The 20,939-nt window shown below is 41.4% G+C and overlaps 1 protein-coding gene across 10 annotated transcripts in view; it reads left to right on the forward strand.

The window, feature by feature from the left end:
- DTNA (dystrobrevin alpha) overlaps positions 1–20,658 on the forward strand; it is a 233,837-nt gene extending 213,179 nt beyond the window's left edge. For 9 of the 10 annotated variants that reach the window (XM_040586902.1, XM_040586907.1, XM_040586906.1 and 6 more), the window contains 5 exons: positions 2,200–2,359; positions 5,186–5,275; positions 5,787–5,955; positions 6,691–6,823; positions 17,114–20,658. In XM_040586902.1, coding sequence (XP_040442836.1) covers positions 2,200–2,359; positions 5,186–5,275; positions 5,787–5,955; positions 6,691–6,823; positions 17,114–17,269 — 708 coding nt within the window. In that variant the 3' untranslated portion in view covers positions 17,270–20,658. Of the gene's footprint in view, positions 1–2,199; positions 2,360–5,185; positions 5,276–5,786; positions 5,956–6,690; positions 6,824–10,106; positions 10,154–17,113 lie in introns of all 10 variants that reach the window. The other variant, XM_040586910.1, reaches the window with a different exon arrangement.
- Positions 20,659–20,939: the final 281 nt, after the last annotated feature.

The raw sequence follows: 20,939 nt of genomic DNA on the forward strand, positions 1-20,939 counted from the left end.
CTGATATCAGGCATTCCCTAATACCCTCCCGTTTCAACTTGCTGTTCATCAGTTCTGTCTGGTACTGCCCAAATAGTGTAAAGAGAGAGTTTTTTACTGGGCAGGGGACTCCAAATGTTTCATCTCCCTGTGCTTCCCAAACCGTTCGTTCCAACACTGAAAGCTACAGATAAGAAGGTACTGTTTATCAGAAACACAAGATCTCGGTCATAGCTGCAAAGCAGGCACAAGGGTGAGTGCTGGTGTGCAGCAGCTTTTACATTTCTCTGGTGGGAAAATTCCAGTGAAGAAGTACTGGCAGGCATCTGTTATTTATAGTAAATAAAATGCGTATTCTCAAGTTTATTCCTTGAATGTGACTTGACTGTAGGAAGCAAATTTTGTCCATTTTTTTCCCCCTCTTCTCTGAAAGTTCCCACTGTTGTTGGTGTTCCCCAGAACCGAGATCGAAGGCAGAGAGGAGCTGAGGAAAAAGAGCAAGCGAAAGAGGGAACTGGGAACCAGAAACCCTTTTGGAAAATTTTTTCACAGAGGATAAAATGTGCCCCATGAAAGGAGATAGCTGGAGATCCCAGATCCCCTGCCTGATGTGCAGGGGGTGCAAACTCCAAGGACCCTGAAACATCTCCAGGTTGCTCTGTGCCCTGCCTCTGGAGGACTAGAGATCTGCATTTTTGCTGGAGTGGGTACAGACGATTCCAGAAACAGGAGAGCATCTGACCTTTATATATTCAACTTCCCTTTCATCCATCATTTAAATGTTCTAAAACCGATCATTAAAGAAATTATAAGTATTAAATGCTCAGTTCTCCTATCAGTAATGTGCCTCATAAACCTAATTTGCCCTTGATGTCTCTCTGGTGATAATGTCTCTTAGAAAGGGGTGATAGGAGAAAAGAACAAATAGCTTAGTATTCTGATACATTATTTATGGTCCAGGGCAGGAATTTATAAAATTCTCACGGGCAACGCTGCATTCCTCCTGCAATGGGCAGCTGTTGTCTTTTTTACAACATATTTGCCAAACTCTATCAGGGCTGCAGTGGCAGCCACTACAGAAGTCAAAATAAATGCCGTGGGAAGAATTAAGAAATCCTCCTGAATTCTCAAAATAAAGCCAGGGTGAGGGAAACACCAGCCCTCAGGTTACTTTCTGCTGTAAACAGCCAGAGGTATGTGTTGCAGTTCCTCTTTAGCAGCACTCCAGCCATCTGCATCCTTGGCATCTATGAAACACGGGTTTTCAGTCGAAAGCCATGTGCAGTTTGGTGTGGGCCCTAGCATTTGTTTTTCCTTAGGTGGATGCATGTTCCCAGGGGTTTTGAAACAGTGGATGAAAAGGACACTGTGTCTCTTGGTACCAGTCACCCAGCTGCGTTTGTAAAAATTGCTGGTTTGTAAAGTCTGCTTGAATTTCAGCTAAATGATACTAACTGTGAGGTGCCAACAGCATGACATTTTATATGTCTAGTGTTAAAACGTTTTCACTTCCAGCAGCTGAACCCAGAGCAGGAATTTATATTGCCCTATCCCCACAGTGTTTTGGGAGTGCCTGAGTATATCCTGTAGAGCGAACAATTTAATAGTGTATGATTTAATAGCGCCTTAAAATAGTTCTCTAGCTTCGAATAAAAAGGAGAAAGCTGTATTATTTATTGTCAATGTCAGACTTTATGTGACTGAGAGGTTGCATGTACTGTGAACTCCTGCAGGGAGGCAGAGGGCAGGGCTGTGCTCAGCTCTCACAGCAGCTCTCTGATGAAAGGGGCTGTTTCGGTCCCTTGCCCAGGCTGAAAGCCATGTCAGTGCCAGCATCTTTCCCCTTTTCACACCCTGAGTGGGTTGTGTTTTATCACACACGTATGCGAACGGGGGGAGTGAGAGAGCAAAGAGGGCAGAGAGAAGGACTGTACTTTGGTGTTTATTAACTTGGATTTTTTTTTTTTAATGTAGCTGCCTGACATTTTCCCATGCTTAAAGGAAGTCAGACTTTGACTCATGTTTTCCTACTTACTATTTTTCTACACGGAAGTGTTGCTGTCTGCTAACAACTGACTTCAGTATATTTCTTTTAGCAAAATTAACATTACCCAACTGATCTACGAACGGCATGGTGCCTTTAAGCTGAGGGATGGGTGGCAAGGACAGCAGGCAGGAGTCTTGCGGAGACCTGTTTAACCCCTTGTGATTGTTTTTCAGACCCAAGGGGCAGGCTCCCCACGTTCCTCACCCAGCCACACTATCAGTCGACCGATTCCAATGCCCATCAGGTCTGCCTCTGCCTGCTCCACCCCAACCCACGCACCTCAGGATTCTCTGACCGGAGTGGGTGGAGATGTGCAGGAAGCCTTTGCACAAAGTAAGTCTCATTAACAGCTGGTCTGAGGTACTCAGAGACTGTTTGAAGAATCGTTATTTCTCATGGTTAACGACTAAATGAACTTCTGAGTTGCATGCAATGAAACAAAACGAAAAAAATCCCCAGCTCTGCAACAACTGTGTTTTGCCATTGAGAATCAACTTTGTCAGCCATCAGCCTTTGCCGTCAAAGGGAGCAGGTAAGCAGAAACTGGACAGTGATGCCAGTTAATGGATTTTGTGGTGGTAAGAGGGAATTTTGATGCAGAATGGTCAGACCAATTACCAGTGCTCTGTTAACCAGGAGAAGAACTGCTATTGACTTCAGCAAGGCATTGTCAGTGTGTTTGGTTTTAAGTAAAGACTTTGCTAGGAATAGATGATACAATCATAGAATTACTTCAGGTGGAAAGGGCTCTTGTAAGTCCCCGTGTCCTCATGCTCCAAGAAAGAGGGCTTTAAAGTGAGATCAGACTGCTCGGGACCTGAACCAGTTGAGTTCCGGATAGGTCCTAGCACACGTTTTCCACACCCTCTGTTCCACTCTTTGGCCATGCTCACTGTGTAAATTTTTTGTCCTTGTATGTGGACAAGGAACATCCCTTGATGCAACCTGTGACTGTTGTCCCTTGTCTTTTTGCTTTGGGCCTTTGAGAAGGCTCCAGCTAGACTGGACAGGAATGGAGTCTGGAAGTCTAGGTGAACCCTTCCTTTGCATCTCCAGAAAACTGCCGCAGGCTGCACCATGTTTCTCACTCCTCTTTCCACTCTTCCGTCAAGTAACAATAAATTTTAAACTATTTTGAATTTCTAAGGCCACAGATTAAATTATTATGTTGAATACTAAAGAAAGTAATTAGTCTATGTCATCTAAATGAAGAAATACTCCTTTTTTTTTTTCTGATCTGCTCTCTCCTAAAATATTTACATCACTGAAGTTCTTCTGTTTGAATAAAATCCCTGTTTCCCTAGTGTAAATCAAATGTAAGTGGAGCTCTGGAGTCCCTCGGCTACAGTGGAAGTGTGTTTGTTCCCAGGAGCCCATTTCAGCCATCTCATGCACCCTTCCCCTTGATTTTTATGGGAATTGTGTCTGTCTGTGTATCTTAAGACAAGGTTGAAAATGTAATCAAAAACTTTATACTAAACTTTTTACTAAAGTGCTAGTCAATTCACGTGTTGAACATAGGCATAATTCCTGATCCCAGCGTAACAGGTTGCTGGATATCTCATTTTCTGTGTCAAAAGAAACAGGCGAGATATATTTTTCTTCTTTCTGCTGTGAAGAAAATCAAGACAGGCAAAAATGTGGACCACTAACCCCTATGCTGTTATAGGGCTGTTTCTTCCAGAGCTAAGAGTAAGAGAAATAATGTAGTGGCCACAATAAAATATCCATAAATAATACTAAGGCCGCCTCAGGCAAATGCTTTTTAAGTACATAAATGTGTTTTGTTCAAGATAAAAAGTAATATAAAATGGTAAGCGATCACATTTAAAAAACTGTTGCATTTGATAAATACCTAGCTTTATGTCATTATTTACCATATTCTCTAGGTGGGAAGGTCAGACCCGAAGAATTTCAAGCCAGCTATTCTGACACATCCTGACATACAGCTTTGTGAGGGAGGGAGCGGGCTGAGATTTTACGGCTCCTTCTGTGCTGTGCCAGCAGAGATCTGCCAATATATATGTAATGCAGACAAGCCACGGTTAAAGCATGGTTTCTCTTGTTTGTTTTTTTTTCTCTTTCATAGTGTTTGCAATAGTTCAGGGAATCAAAATCAAGAAGTCTTTAGAGAGGGAGTGGCTGTCTGAGCATTGTGTGTGTGTGCGTAAGAGAGATGTTAACTACATTCCAGTAACCCTTTGCTAATAGATATATTTTTAAAAAACGCTTTAGGATTTGGGGAATTTTTTAAAATGTGTTGTTTTACATTCAGTCACTTGTAAAGAATCTACAGCAGTAAAATCTTGCCAGTTTCTTTGAATAATCCAGTTTGGAAGATTAGAGATTCTGTGGGATATATTGATTATTCAGCTACAATAGGATCTGTGTTTGGGATTTGGGGAAGTTAAGGATGCGTTTACCCACAGCCTGCTCCTAGGGAAGGAGTATTTCATGCAGCTCACAAGAATCTTTCATGATTGATGGTTAAGGGAATATTGCCAGGTTCAGCAGGGAAGCACTTTTAGATCCTTTATTAGAAAGAGTTTAAAAGCAGCCTGGGGCTGTTTAGAGAGGCAGTAGTGCTTCCTTTATTAAAGAGAGAGAGAGAAAGAGAGTAAATTGTGGAATATACAGGAAAGTCCTTGAGCTACAGGAGAGGCTGAGAGGGAGCAGAGAAGAAAAATCCCTGTCAGTCTTGATGAGCTCAAGTATGTTTCTTCAACATTTGCCATAATTATCTGGCAAATACCTGGCAGTAATGGTGTCATTAAGCAGAGCTGTGGGAACTTAGAGAAAACACTTCATTTCTTCCCTCCTCCCCCACAGACATTGTAAATGAGTTCACGCTGGATTTAATCTTCCAGGCTTGGTCTGCTGGTGTCACCACACAAATGCAAGCTTGATGGCAATGAATAATCTCCACCTATCTGGCATTGTGATTAAATGAAGCATGAGGGTAGGCTTCTGCTCTTGCATACAGCACAAGTAAATGAGGCCATTCTGCAGAAAACTCTTCTGCACGTGTCCATCGTAAGGACTTTGATACTCTGAATTATCACAATGGCAGCTTTCAACAGGGTTAAAACTGCTTTCAATAGGAAAACATATGTCTTGTAAAGAATAGTAACACTGTGCTTTGTCTGTCTCTTGCTTCAGGTGCAAGACGAAACTTGAGAAATGATTTGCTGGTGGCAGCAGATTCAATCACCAACACCATGTCTTCTTTAGTAAAAGAATTGAATTCTGGTGAGTGAGGCTGGTGAGAGTGGATAGTCACCACGCTGGCATTTCACATGTATTTGAAAAAATGGGAGGTAAGAAAATATAAACCAAGAAAGAACCAGTGTAACGCATCTTCAAAGCTTTTTATGCTTTTAGAAAAAAAATACCTAAACAACGCTTCAGGAATACAGCAGTTCTGAAAGCCACAAACGTAGAGGTGTGGCATTGGATTTTGCTCTTTAGAAATTTCAGTCACTGTAGAACATGTAAGACCTCTTATAAAATGCAGTCTGTGGTATCCTCATAAAAACATCCTACCTAGTAACTGAGATAAGCAAAAGCTTCACTATTGTGCCCCTCACCACAGGAAGAAAACTATTAGCTCTGCAGGTATATGTAGAATAACATACTATTACTCACTATGAGGAAGGTGGCATTCTAAGTCAGAAAGGTTGAGGAAGGCTTAGAGAAATAGGCAAGTATACTTAGTCTTGTGAAAGTCAAATGGAACCATGTGTCACCTTTTGCTTCACAGAAGTGGGGAGCGAGACAGAAAGCAACGTGGATTCTGAATTTGGACGGACTCATTTTGATGACCTTGTTCCGTCCCCAACATCCGAGAAGGCTTTCCTCGCGCAGATCCATGCCCGGAAGCCTGGGTACATCCACAGCGCTGCCGCCACCGGCTCCATCCGCAGTGACATGTGGGTACCTGCTCGATTCGCCTTCTTAATCTCATTCAGTTTCTGTTGAAAACAATATGCAGCATGTAATATTTTCTCTGCCTCTCAGCTATTTGATTACCCAAAAAAATGCCTAGATCCAAGTGAGGACAGCTTCACAGCTGGACGGTAGTGAGCTCTGTAAACGATAAAGGCCAGAACTTAGGGTGCCCTCAGGAGTCAGCTGTCTCGCATGCGGTCCGGTACACTCGGGCAGTGTGGAGGCTGTGGGACAGCTGTGCTCCCCAGTATGCCCTGTCGAGTAGGACTGTACTCACTGCTTATCCAGATTGAGGGGCCTGTTGGAACCCACTGGAAAAAAACACTTTTTAAATGGAAAAGACAGAATGCTTTTTATTGACCAACTCAATTGACCAACAAACCAATTTATTTTAGAGGCAGAATCTTACTAGAAGGACAATAGGCATCTTTCCAGTTATTTTTAGTTTAAACCTCTTTGTAGCATATTATTGAGATCTGTAGGGCTGTACCCCCAAAATGCCTTCAGCAGAATATGCCCTTTGGTCTACTTCTTCAATACCAAGACTACTGGAGAGGAGAAGTAGCAGAAGTGTTTTCCACTGCCAGGAAAATACTAACTAATGGAGCATGTGCTTGGACTAAAAGTATCCCGTTCTCCTCATAGCTTACGATAAAGTTTTATTGACTCTGAATGTCATTCATCTCAGGAGGCTATTTTTTTATAATTGTTTTTAGGGTTACAGAAGATGCAGACCCCTATGTCAGAGCAGAAGATGAAAATTATGAGAATGACTCTGTCCGCCAGCTGGAGAACGAGCTGAAAATGGAGGAGTACCTGAAGCAGAAGCTGCAGGATGAGGCATACCAGGTGGGAGGACACCAGCTGCCCATAGATCTCCATAAGTGAGAAACAACAATGCACCATAGCTGCCCAGTGCCCTTGTTGGCCTGTCCTGGGCCCTGAGGCATGATCTCTTCTCAGTTACTAGAGCAGCCACATTCCAAAACGTGCTGCGGTTCTCTTGCACAGGCTGGCATGCACCTGCCCTTTGTGCATGTCCAGGAAGACCACACTGCCTGAGGCACACACCAGTGGTCCTTAAGCTGACCAGAGCATCAGTGGGACAGAATTGCCTCTGAGCTTGTTCTCTGCCAGTGCCTACCAAGTCACTTCAACCTCATTCCCCTGTGCCATAGAGGACTGCTGGTGGTATCAAGCTTGAGTTCTTGCTATATTTAGATTTTTTTTCTCCAGTAGTGAAAACCATTCATAATGGTTTCTCCAGTGTGAACTGAAGCTCAGGTGCACTCTGTGTATTATTGTCATTGTCAGAATCTGAAAGGAGAGGAAAAGGTCTGAAATGAATTGTATTCCAGAGGACAAAGTATTCAGCAAGCATCTAGTATAGAGAAGCCTGGGGATTTGTCATTAAACACCCCTGAGGAAGTTTTCAAAGGGCAAGTTTAAGAGTCTTAAGTAAAGCAAATTTGCCAGAGCGAGCTAGAATTCTGTAGATACTCTGTCCTGTGCATAACGGTCTCCATTTCTAGCTGGTGTAATGCACTGGTTTTTAAGTTATTCTGACTTGGATCATCCTAATACAAAATTCATTACTTCCTGTATTGTTGGTAGTAGTATCAGTAGGAGGGTACACCCAGTTCAGTTATTTGGGAGCAGAGCTGAAGTAAGTAAAAATAACTATTTTTCCACATGGCAATCAATTAAAACTTGGAACTCACCACTACAGAGCATAACAGAGACCAAAAGTATAAATGAGCTAAAAAAAAGGATTAAGCAGGTACCGGGAGATCAGGTGCATGGAGATGAGGTTCAAAAGCACCTTTGGGGCAGGAATTCTTTAAACTGCTGACTGCTGGGAGCTAACAGAATCTAGCCTTTTTATCTGGTAGTTTTTCGGTAGTGTCCACTGCCAGTCGCTTCAGAGACAAGAACCTGGGACTGACAGGCTCATGACAGGCTAATGAAGAATGGCTGCTGTTTTGGTCTTCTTTTCTCTCCAGTTGCTATGATAACTTCGCATTGTAAAAGTTCATTGACTCGTATCAAAGTTGCAGGTAGTTTTGAGGTTGATGTGAGCATCTTGTTGCTGTTGTTTACCTAGGTCTGTTACATGCCTGCGGTAGCCTGACAAAAGTAATTTCATGTCTTTAACGACATGATGACAGGAGCAGAATTGTTACAGACTATCTACTAAGGCAACAGTGGGTGACATGGGGGTTTTTGTCACAATTTTTTATCCAAAATAGGAAATGGCAAAAATGGGAGCCTTTACACTTCTGAACAGGATGAGCAGCTACTGCTGATGTAATGGAAAATAATTGTCAGTTATAAAGAAGGAGTACCTCAATGGTGACAGCTGTCAAGCGTCAAATAATAAATGTTATTATTACTGGTAAAAATTGCATTTTCTTCAGAAAGAACGATAGAACAATTTGACTGTACTTTTGATTACAGTATGGAAATGCAATATATGGCAACAGTGTTACGTGAATGTCACAAGTTACAGTGGGATTTTATACATGCACAAAATTGAGTGTGCACTGCAAAAAAAGGGCTTTCACTGTGCAGTAGAAATTATACATGGTGGTCAATGGAACTGGGTGTTACTCTTGCTTCAGTCAAAAAGGGCATTTCTGCTGCCCTCCAACAACATTACCGGAAGAAAGGGAGGAAATCTTCTCCCTATCGATGTCAGAATAAAACTTCTTTCACATTCAGGTCAGCCAAGACTACACCCAGATGAACTTTATTCCCCATGGTTTTACAAGATTTGTTTCCACTTGAAGTGGGGGTGGGGGGCAAGGGGGACACAATGACAAGACACAACAGAGAAAAAAGAAGGCTTTTTTCTTTCAAAAATGTATTCACTGAGGGAACAGAAAGTCCTCTTTCCAGACAAGCTGTGTTTAATAGCATTTTTCCAAAAGAAATTTATTTATGTACTTCACTGTCCGTGAGATCGTCGGTTCCTCTCAGGCAATGATTTGACAGTAGTGACTTGTAAGTAGAAGCTATTTGTAGTTGATGACCACAGACCCAAAGCATGCAACACACAAGAAGTCCTTCTCAGTGTGGCTGATGCACTTTCTATTAGGGAACAAATTTAAAAGGAAGCAAGAAAAGTTATTAATTTAGGAGGGACCACTAGGATAATTAGGAGTTGGTTGGATAGTGTCATGTATTGATCCTGAAACATGTGCTTTGGCTTTGGCTTTGGCTTGTTCTCTGCACAATGCAGTTAATTTGTAGTATTTTGCTTTTCTGTTCTATTCCTTTTTCCTACTAGTATCACTGAGTACTCAAAATAAACACACAACTTTCTACTTGCAAAACCAAAGGAAAATTGGGGAAGTTCTGTTGAAGGTATCCTACTGAACAGTGGCAGGTCAACTATTCTCATTTTGCATCAAACCACTGGAATTTATTACAGACTATTTTACTATTTGTGCTCACATGAACACTGCATTCATCTGGATAGCCAAAAAAGCTGGTGGCTGTAGCTATCGTAAAATGCAATTGTCAGCTGAAAAAATCTGCCAGGATGAACTCCTACTAAGGTTACAAACTGATAACCTCAGTAACAATATGGTAGCCATTTTTATGTTATTAATTGTCTTGCTTTGTGTAAAAGCAGCACAGTTAAAAAACATGTAGATGTAGTGTAGCATGGAAGATTGTTGGTCAAAACCCACTCTTGTTATTTCGTGTCACCATGTCTCCAAGTAAGATTTTCATGCTAAACTCTAAATTGGTATTAAAGTATGAGCAGAAAACCCAGTAAGCACAAGGAAATCTGGGACAGAGAAACTCAAAGGAGGCTTCTTTCTCTCTCTTTTTTGGAAGCATGTTGTAAATAACAAGTATTGGTACCAGAAAACAACACATTTAATGCACTAGTGTATATGCTAACAGTGCTTACCCTCCCACATCTGCTACCCGCTGTGTTCTTGTTACAGTCTTTTGCTGGATGTGTTGTGCAAGACATTTTTCATTGGGTTTATTTTCTGGGTCCATAATTGTTCCCTTTATTTCTACGCTTGTGCATGGCTTTCTTCAGAATAATACACTGCCTGGCTGCTCACTGGCTTAATTTGTCATCTTCTTGTTTTCTATCCTTTGTTGTCTGCAGGTCAGTTTGCAAAGTTGAGTGCAATATCCTTCTCTCTCTCCTCTCAAGTAAGTATCACTACAATTTAGAAGAATGTTTGGAATTAATCCTCGTAATGTGTATTTCAGTTGCAGTGCACCTTGTGCTGCCTGAATGTATGTGACAAGGCTCTTTCTTTCTTCTTTTAATCTGTGTTAGGATGCCTAGGAATCTCTAAATCATTTTGGACTTTTTGAAATGTGGTCCTAGTCCTGAGGATTCCTGCTAAGCCACCACCCTTGTTATCTTCTTCCTTTGTTGACCCTAAGAGTAAGAACATGGGCTTTTTGTCCCTGAGGACGATGACAAATACATTACCCAGTACAGAGAAACTTTATCCAGAAGATAAGGAACCAAATTACATTTCAGGAAGCCTGAGCTCAATTCCTTAGAATGCTTTCATCTTCCTAGGATAACTGAAATAAATCATTTCTGATGACACGAAAACATCTAGTCTGGTGTGTGAAACAGGAGTTAGGCAAACATTAAAGAAAGCAATCCACCAGCTGCTTAACCACAAAGGTGTCTTCAGATGTGTTGTAGAAGTTTAAAATGCCCCAATCCAAAGTGTAGCATACTCAGCTACTAGCTAGAGTCTGGCAATTCAGAGATACAGCAAGAAGGTCTATAAATACCCTGCTGGCCCATAATCAGGTCATGTTCCTCACACATGCCAACCTCACAGTTGCAGCACCGTGTTTAATGCCAAGTTCAGCAATTGTGTTTTTCTTCAGGAGCACAGACAAAGGCTATTTTTATGAAGTAGCCTGTTATTCTGAACATTTGCCCAGGAAATTGGAGACTACACATTTCCTTCTTGCTTCATCTGAAGCTATGGGCTCTACATTTCTGACTTCTGGGGGGGGTACGGTGCCCTGCTGTGAAGATGGCAGTGAGACAATGCTGTCCATCCTACAGTGGCACTGACCCATGGGGCAACAGGGCCAGAACGGGAGGAGAAATCAAGTTAGGGGTCAGGCTGGTCACAAACTGAGTCTCTTCCTCAAAGCCAGAACTAAAGGCAACCAAAGGTCAACTATCAAATGGGCACTTCAAGCTGGGAGCGGGGTCATGTTCAGATAAGCAAAACCAGTGACCTAGCCTGCACCATCTTTAGCAGGAATTCGTGTTGCTAGATTTTATGCCGTGTTTTATGCTAGAATTCCTTATTTATGTGGCAACGTTAATGGTAAAATTTGATCCTGGTTCAAGGTATTTGCAACTTCTGATGACAGTAGAATTTGGATGTTAACATGTGGACCTTGTGAAAGCAGCTGCCAGTCTTCAGTGTTAAAAGCTGTTAGGTATTTCTGAAGCATCTGTCTCGGTGTCTCTGGCAGCTAAAGCAGAATAAATGGATGTGAAAAGCAAATAAACGGCGATACACAGAGTACTATAAACACCAAATAACTGCTCATAAAAATTCTTCTAACATTGCCCCTCAGGTTACGTTCATTTTCCCGGTAGCCTTGTTAAAAACATGAGCCTTGTAGAGTTTCCTAAACATTGACAACTAGAAAAACAAATTTTCTTCTTCTATTTTGTTGCAGTTGTCAGTTACAGATCAGGTCACATTAGAAGGAAAATAGATCTTTCAACAACAATGTATGTGTGTGTAACTACCTATCTAGTGGAAATGTTAATTACAATTATGAATAACTATGACTTTAGAGCAGGGGTCCTCAAACTACGGCCCGCGGGCTGGATACGGCCCCCCAGGGTCCTCAATCCGGCCCCCAGTATTTACAGACCCCCCCGCCGGGGGTTGGGGGGGAAACCAAGCAGCCGCAGGTGACTGCCTGCCACTGCATCCGCGCACCGGCCCCCTGGTTAAAAAGTGTGAAGACCCCTGCTTTAGAGGGTAGTAGCATTCAGAGAAACCATTTGCAATATGAAGTGGAAAAAAATCCTTTTCATTAGAATTATAAATCTCAGGCAATCCCATTTAAAGTTTCCTTTTTTGTTAAGAAGCAGTGTTAACATAGTGTGATGTGGGGAAAAGCATACTCCTGTAGCTTTCTTAAAAATGTGTGTCCTTGTCTCAAGTTAGCAGAGATCTGAGACTGAGCTACTCTCTCTTCTCCTGTATGCTTCTGAAACTTTTTGAAACCATGTCAAGAAGTAACTTTTTAAAGCACTGTGCTCTGGTTAATTCCATAGCAAAACTGCTTTTGGCTCCCAGGGGAGCCCTTCAGCCAGCACCAAAGACTGAAATGTTCCCACCAGTTGTAAAAGCCTGGCCCTGCAGAAATTACCAACAAAAACTGGTGAACTTGGCGCTTCACCTACGCCCACAAGAAGAAACTCTGTATTATAGTACGTTGTGATAAATACATCTACTCAGATAAGCGTGGCTTAGTCTTCTCAAGATTCACTCTCTTGTGAATATGGAAGACTACATATCTTGTGTAATTTATTTGGTGCTAATATTTCATAGCACTGGAAAAATACATCCAAAATAGTTCATACCAGTCACAATGTCTGAAGTGCTTTTGCTGTTTATGTTGGGTTCTTGCTTGAAGCTTAGCGACTGCATTTACTTCTAAGACAGTATTATTCAATCGGTGATGATGCAAATAAAGTCAGTATGGCCCTAGATGGCCATATGAGGCTGAAAGCCAACATACTTTCTTACCTCAACAGTATTACATTTGTGCTTATTTAAAAAACAGGTGGGAAAAATGAGATCAGTTTATTGTAGTTTCAAATGAGTGATACTGCTGCTGATGGCCAGCCACAGTGTTTTGTTCTTTTCCTCGTTCATCAGTCACGGACAAGTGGTGTTGGTGTCATTAGATTAAGGCTTTTTGCATTCTATTTGCATTTGCATTTTTAAAAGTGCTATGTACAAATTCTCTAGAATTGGTTTGGAAATAACATGTAGCATAACAATTTCCCAAGACAGCGAATGATGCCAGTAATATATAAAACATAATTTAATCATGTTTTCAGTTTACTTTTTATGTTAAATGTACTTTAACACCACTTGTTTTATTTTTAATAGAGTAACAGAGTGAATTTGAGCTTGTTTTCAGCGGGCTCTAGGCAGATCTTGCAATTAAGGGAACATGCAAGTTTGACATTATTTTGCCTCTATGCTCCTGATAGCGGGTTTTCTTTGCCAAGGATGGCAAATGGGAGCAGAAAGCCTCCATCTCTGGAAGTGGTTAAAAAGTTGTCATTTTCAATTAAGAGCCATCTACTTGCGCAGTGGACATGTTCCCACAAGACCTACAATTTCCTAGATTTTCTAAAGCAATGGTTTCTTATTGCTGGCATGGCAACATTTTAGTTGGTCATGTCCAGTTCATTTAGATGCATTATTATAACAGAAAAGGAGGTGTGAAACGCTAGTAAAATCAGACCTGAAGCATGCACTGAGAGGGAGTACAGGGAGGAGTCTTTATTAGAGGTTTTGTCCTCTGTTTTAACTGTGATCACATTTTCCATATCTTGACAAAAGCATGTACTAATTTCAGTTGAAGACTCCATTCCATTCCCACTCCAAGCCCTTTCACTCACTTGAAACCTTGTCACATAAATTGTTGTGAGGTCTGGGGCTTTGGGTGGCTATGGGTGACATTTTCCATTGCAGAACTGACTGAATGCTTTGCATTGAAACAGGTGGAAATTTTTCAAACACAAAAACTCCATATCCCCTCAATTTATTTATATGAATGCATTGTTAACAAAATATTATTTATTCAATATGATTGTTTTTTTCAGGACAAAAGTCTTATTCAACACATTTATGTTTTTCTCATCTTTTCTCTTTTTCTCCAAACTCTGTTTTCATGTTTACCAGCAGAGATTAGGAATATTGCCAAAATGTCAGGTGATAAAACCCATGGGCCAAGTGGTCAGTCCAGTCCACCTGGTGTGCCGCTGCGAGAAAGACTGTTGGCTAAGCTGACAGGCACAGACAATTCGTCTCAGTGCTGTGCAAATACAACTGCCCTGCATATCTCTTTTTTTTTTTTTTCTGGGAAGGAAATAAGATTTTACAGCTAGTGTGTGTTGCACTGGCCACTGACATTTTCAGCCCTTTGCAATATGGACCTGGCCATTTACTCTTGGGGAAAGACGGGACACAGGATCTGTAGCCCAGGGTCCAAGTCAGATTACTGTCCTACTGTCCCACAGTTGAGGAATGTGTGGGTTTCAGATTTGCTGCACCCGCTGCCTGAGGTCACTTTTCCAAGCTGTGCCCTGGCCTCTGTTTGGCTGTAGGTCCCCAAACACCACGAGGCAGAGCTGACTGGCTGCATTTAAAGTTCATGCACTGCATGTTCATGTTCGTGTTCCTTGCATGAGCTTCATGCCAGGAGCTCAGGAGATCACAGAGGTGTAGGTGCATTGGTTGACTGGACCTTCAGGAGGCCATTTGGTCCAGTCTCCCACCTGACGCAGGTCTGGCTCCAAGACAAGACCGTGTCAGCCGTGGCTTTCTCTAGAAAAGAATTTTAAACCTCCACAGATGGAAATTTCAACACCTTTCTGGGCATCCCCCCCCCGCCCCGTGCAGTGCCACCCTCCTCATGGTTTTTATTTTTTCCTGATGTCCAACCTGAACCTCCCAAACTGTGATCTGTCCTTTTTGTGTGTTTCAACCCTGCCAAGAAGATTTTTAGCTTGGTTATCCTTGTAACTCCCCTCAAACAGCTGCTGACATCCTCCCTCACCACCTCTGCCCCAGCCTCTGTAAGCCCAGGTTCTGTAGCCTCTTCCTCCCATGTCAGTGATGCAGAGGTGAAGAAGCAGGATACAGGCACTGGATGAGCTGCTTACATATGTAAGTCATACTCTGCTAGCACAACCAAATGATTCAGCATCTCTTTTGGGGTTTTCCTGAACAAATACATAAAAACCAGCATTACATGGACCATTCCATTTGAAAATAACAGCAGGCTGACAGCACAGTAATTTTCAAAAATATCTGCTACATTCACTCAGCCATATTTTGGTTTTCCTCTTTATTTTTCTGCTTAAGTAGGCATAAAAAAAGCTGTACAAGAACTGTGACCAAGTTGACAGGGAAGAAGTATCTTTAGTTCTGTGAATTTAATTCTAAAATTACACAAGTGATAGGCATGGTTTTTGAAAACCACTGAATGATAAGGAACAGAAAGGGACCTGTGGACTAAGTTACAAAAAAAGCTAAGAAACAGTTTTATAACATGATAAATCATATGAGTCTTAACTTGGAATTAATTCTGGCATTTCCAAAACACTGCAATGAATTTAGAACTCTGAGGTTCATCAGTACTCATTATCTCCTGTATGAAAATCTCTCTATCCCAATGCTGGCTGTGGAGCAGAGATAAGCCTTGAGAGAATTTAGAATAACCCTCTCCACACTCCACCAAAAAGAAGTAATCTACCCAGAAAATTTGAAGCAAACCCAAATACTTGGCAGTACTATCAATGCATCTTAATGCATCCAGTGTTTCACAAGCCACTCTTAACTTTACTGTCCCAGTTTACAACGATACCATCAAGAAATATGAGATGAACTTATATTTACATAACCCTGAAACTGATTCAATAAAAATCAGTCTCAGGCAGCTGAGAACTGACCTCTTCCATGCCTTTCATTTGTACTTTTTAGCTGAATCACAAAGAGCAAAATGTGCCTTTACTAAGATACCCAGATGAGTTTGTGTACTTGAGCAGTACAGATACACATCTGATTTTTAAAAAATCCTCATTGAAGATGTACCTTGGAATTTTTTTATGAACACCTCATTAGACTTGGCGGTGCAGTTTACCTTTCAATTTATCAACAAAATGTTAATGCTAAGTCTTCTGTAACTGCTTGAGACAAGGAGATACTAAATTAAGATCATAACATTTGGCATGCTTAGGTATTAAGGAATTTGGTGGAAGTGTTTGTGCTTGAATAATTAATACAATCAAATGGTGTCAAGGAAAGAAGCAAGCTAAACTACCTGACCTTTCTTCACTCATAAGCTTTAATTTAACTCTTTGTTGCTGATGTAATTTGCATTTCATCTCTCACCTTATAGACCAGCTTCTTGCCTGAAATCAGTAGAAAAGAATTCATGTCATTAAAGTTTGGTCTTTTGTGCTGTTGTTATTATTATATCTCATGCAATGAGAATTAGTTTTCTGTCTGAGGTAGGTCAAAAGAAGAAAGGTGAGCTCCTTTAACTTTGAAGGGGTCAAGCATGTAAACAGTGCCTTCATGATAAACATGCCGAAAGCAGAAGTTTGCGGTATTACCTGACTGTAGATCCTGACGTACTTCTGAGAAAGAGCAGCAGTCGTCTACCAAGCATTTTCCATTACCAGCTAAAACTTTTATGCCTCCAATATAGGAATTTAAGATACTTACTGATGCTTCAGGATTCAGGGGAGCACCAAGGAGAAACTGGTGTACCAGCAGATTAGGGTGCTCATGAGCTATAGCACCCAGAATCATGCTTTTAAGTAATCACATTTCTTTTTAGACACAGTAAAACATACTCAGGCATGTAAGCCGAGGGTGAGGCATTCACATGTGAGGCGAGGCTCATGGTGGTGAGTGACTCTTAACTGAGTGGCTGAACGCTGTGCACAAAGGGAATAATCCATGGGTTTGCGACCAGTAATGTATTTATAGAGCACCCTGGAAGGGTAAAATGGAAGGGAAGATGGCAACATCCGCAAATCTGTGTCAATGCAGACTGAGTTACACCTGGGTTCCCCAGCAGAGCAGGTAACAGTTTGCTTCCCCACAGTGAGAAGATTTTCCAACTTCCCACGTGCCCTGTAAGTGTCTGTTTACAGCTCCACTGCCTGTGGCTCATCTGGGTAGAATGGCTTTTCCACTTCTGTAACTTTTTCAGGAATCACTGCAGGAACTGGCCAGCTCCTCCTTTTTTCTCTCAATGAAGCAGCAGGCAAAGGCTTTACTTGCTCCTGCCTGTGTGGGTGCAGCATCTTAAACCAGCACGCTTTATAAACCTTCCCTAAACATTTCTCAACAGGCAAGCTGTAGTCAGACAGACAACGAAAGCTACGTAAGAACTGATGATGAGGAGAGCTGCTTTCAGACAGATGATGAAGAAAACTCAGCTGCCAACTTCACGGAAGAGTGGAACCAAGAGGTGCAGCGTCTCTTGACAAAAAAATCACATAACTAAGTTCTGAGGACTGTAGCACAGTACTTTTGTTCTAAGAGTTGTAGTTTGTAGATGTGTGTTTTTGACAAGACTTTTGTTTAAAGCTAACTTATATTAGCTACATCTTCTGTAACATGGCTCATTACCAGTGAAGAAAACAGACTGACGTATGTACTGCTGTTACAAGTATGGCGGTATTAATAACTCACGTAAACCCTTTGCACATGATATTGAACCTGTTCAGTTTACAATAATACTGTTTATAGATAGGAATTTGATTTCTGAATACTTTGAGATTTTAGTAGATCGGTTTACTATACACTGTACATTTTTTCCACAGAAGAAATAAAAAGCTACAATTATGCATTTAACACTGAATGATTATACTCCTGAGTGTATATATCTAGTAGCCCAAAAAACAAAGTACCAGACTATATTTGCAATTTGTTTGCAAGTCTTTAATTTAAGACTTATACAAAAATGTACTAAAATAATAATAATAATAATATAATTAATAATAGTAATTTAAAACTTCTCTAATTTAGGGCTAATGTGTAACTTAGGAATGTTTCTTTCAAAATAATCTAACAAATCAGCCATAGAAGTTAGTGTAAATATTTTTTTTCCAAATAGATATCATATACAAAAGGTGACATTCAAATGATATAGAATCTAGTTTTTAAATCAGCACAGATCTTCTTAAAACTGTGAACTATGTTTTGAAATACTCGTTGCTAAAGCTGTTTATAAACCACAGGTGCCATAAGATCCCTGAACTGACTGATGTTACGTATAATCCTCCATGGTATTGTTTCATTGATGTTTTAGCTTTAGTAAGCATGTGTTAAACAAACCGGCTCTTTCCATCTCTCTGCCCCTCCTTCTCCCCCCCCCTCTGTTATGTTATTTTCGAGGCCTTCAGCTTTAAATGTACAGGCTTAAAAGTGCGCTTGCAACTGTTTTCTTTTTATTTCCAAATGTGTATTGCCTTAGCCAGCCACCAGATGTTCTGCATGCACTCTTGGAAATGTGTAGTGAGACTTTCAGAGCTGGATGGAGAAATAGCTATCAGTGAAAAGCACAAGAAAAGCAGTAGATTATTTTTTGAAAGGACAGGCATACAGTTACAGAATTGGAGTTTTGTCCAGTTTAGTATTTTTCAAGTATAAAGGCATTTCAGGAGAAGGGGAACTTACCTGGCCATTTTGGATTAGGCAATGGGACTGCTAGCTAAAAAGTGTTTGCTCTGCTGTGACTACAAACCTACAGACACTCCTGAGCAGGGACTGACACAAACTGGCTATAATGTCCTCCCCACAGCATATTTGCTTGGAAATACAGACTACACCCGTATGGCACATAGCACTGCCATGCACAGACATCAGAGCCAGGCCAGGATCAGCTAGACCAGGAGCCAGGCAGTGACACGGTGCGGTGTTACATGCTGGCCACACAGCCCTACGTGTCACTGAGTGCAGTGTGACCTGCAGTGTGTCACTGCAGCTCAGGGTGACCTCTGTGCTAATGTAATTTTACTGCCCTAATACAATATTAGGCTTCCAGTATCTGGCTGACCTGAAGTGACACTGTCTAACAGCCCTGAAAACAGTATTGTTTCATACAGATATTTCACACCAGCACAGTTTGCCTACAGCAAGTGGTGAGATACCCATCTAAAGCAGGTTAACGTGGTTTGGCTGTCCTTGCTTTCATGGTGACACGGATGTGCGCTGCTGTATTTACGTGAGATTGCTATGTAGCTCAACCCAGTAAGTCCACTTGTTTGCATGCACACTATAGGGTCGTGGCTGTTTCCCTGGGCACTATCTGTTGGGGAATGAGTATCTGTATGAAAAAGCTGCTTCCATCTTTCACTTTCATGTTGGTTTATTGCATATGCAGGTCTCTTGTCTACATGTCCTTGCATATCTGGGCTTGGTCTCAGACATCCAAGTGCATACTAAGACATCCAGGTATCTCCATGTAAGCTTTTCATTTTTGCAATCACTGGTCTTTGCTCCTGGGGTATGTGCCATCCTGGCAAGGCAGGCACCATATCCTCCAATGCCCCTTCCTCCAACCTCCTCTCAGGAATGGGTGAGCCTCCACTAGTGCCTAGCACTCCACATTTAAAGCTACTCTGGTGAAACTGTAGACATTGCTGTCAGCTCAGGATTCCGGGCAAACATTTCCTGAACAGAGAGAAAACAAGCTAGAACACAGCTACATGCAATGGCTGACTAATTCAACCCATGTCAAGTTTAACTGTACCCAGGCTAATAGATCCCTCCCATCATCTCAATGTCTGTGTGCTTGTTATCACTATGCTTAAAATAGATGCAATAGAATAAATCCATTGCAAGGGCTTCTGGCTAGGAGTAAGGAAAAAAGTTGACGGATCAAGCGCCTTTCATTCAGACTGGTGTCAACAAGGTGATCCCCAGTGGAGCGCTGGGTCCCTTAAGCCTTGGAGCTCTGAGATGAAGCACCTCTTGCTTGGCTCTCCAAATATCTATTTTAAGCATTTTCCAACTGTTAAGCTGGCTGCGTTTTTGCCCAGCTGGTCTTTGTCTGCTTGTTGAATATTATTTTGGTTGTGGTTTGTGGTCATTAAAACAGAGTTACAGAAGAGGTCCCTGGCGAGGGCCTTTTCTTAACTACCAATGGCCCACCACAACAGTCAAAACTCCGGGTGGTTTTACTGTCACTGGGGGGAAACCAGTGGTTTGGAATCAGGAGACAGGGATGTGAAGATGTATAGGGTCCTTGAATGTCCAAAGCGAAGGTGGAGAATGGGTTGTCTGTAAGTAGTAATGTTAACTAAACTGCATAAAAAGGTGTGTGGCCTTTGTTGTGATATAATATGTATTTTCTTATATGCATGAGCCAAATTGTTGCATCATAATTTATCATAAGTGTGTCCACCTTTACTTTCAGTCATCTTCTCCCATCCTTATTGGTTCTCAGCAATTACTGTAGATAGACCTTGTAAATATTGCAACCGCAGGTTGCTGTAATCACGTTGGTTCAATTCAGCAGACGGAGCTGTGAACAACAAGCACTCCACTGTGTCCTGAAGACAAAAGGGCATTTTTACCTTTGAACCAAAAAGAAAAGAAAAAGTATGAAGAGTTACATCTTGAGGCTATTAAACTGTAAGACATTTTTAAAACTACTGTACTTGACACCACTTGAGACAGACACAGAGACACTAAAGATGTCACGATATTCATTGGTATTGTAACAGAACTGCTATTGTATGGGTTTTTTGTATTGCTGTTAAGTATTGTTTTGTGTGTGTGTGTTGGAACCTACTGGGGACATGTTATATTTTGAAGTGATTAAACTATTTAATTGTGTGTCTATATTTTGGAATGGAATTATTTCTTCATTAAAAAGATTTTTAAAAGTAATTATGTTTGTGGCTTTTTTTGGTTTTGGAAGTCCTGTTCCGTAGAGCGCAAGCAGTGGATGTTTTCAGTAGGGAAGGAAAATGTGTCCCCGTGGTGCAGCAAGCAGTCTTTGCTTCACCCACACTGTCTCCACTTCTGTGTGAAGTTCCACCACTTTCCCCAGCACTGTGAGCATGGCACTGAGCAGCACCTGCTTTTGGTGGCCCAGGCAGTTTCTTCTTTCTTCCTTTCTTAATTCTCTGTATCTTTGGCAGTTTCGCAACCTGAAAATGCAGTTC

The sequence above is a fragment of the Falco naumanni genome, chromosome 3 (genome assembly GCF_017639655.2).
Source record: "Falco naumanni isolate bFalNau1 chromosome 3, bFalNau1.pat, whole genome shotgun sequence".
Classification (NCBI taxonomy): domain Eukaryota; kingdom Metazoa; phylum Chordata; class Aves; order Falconiformes; family Falconidae; genus Falco; species Falco naumanni.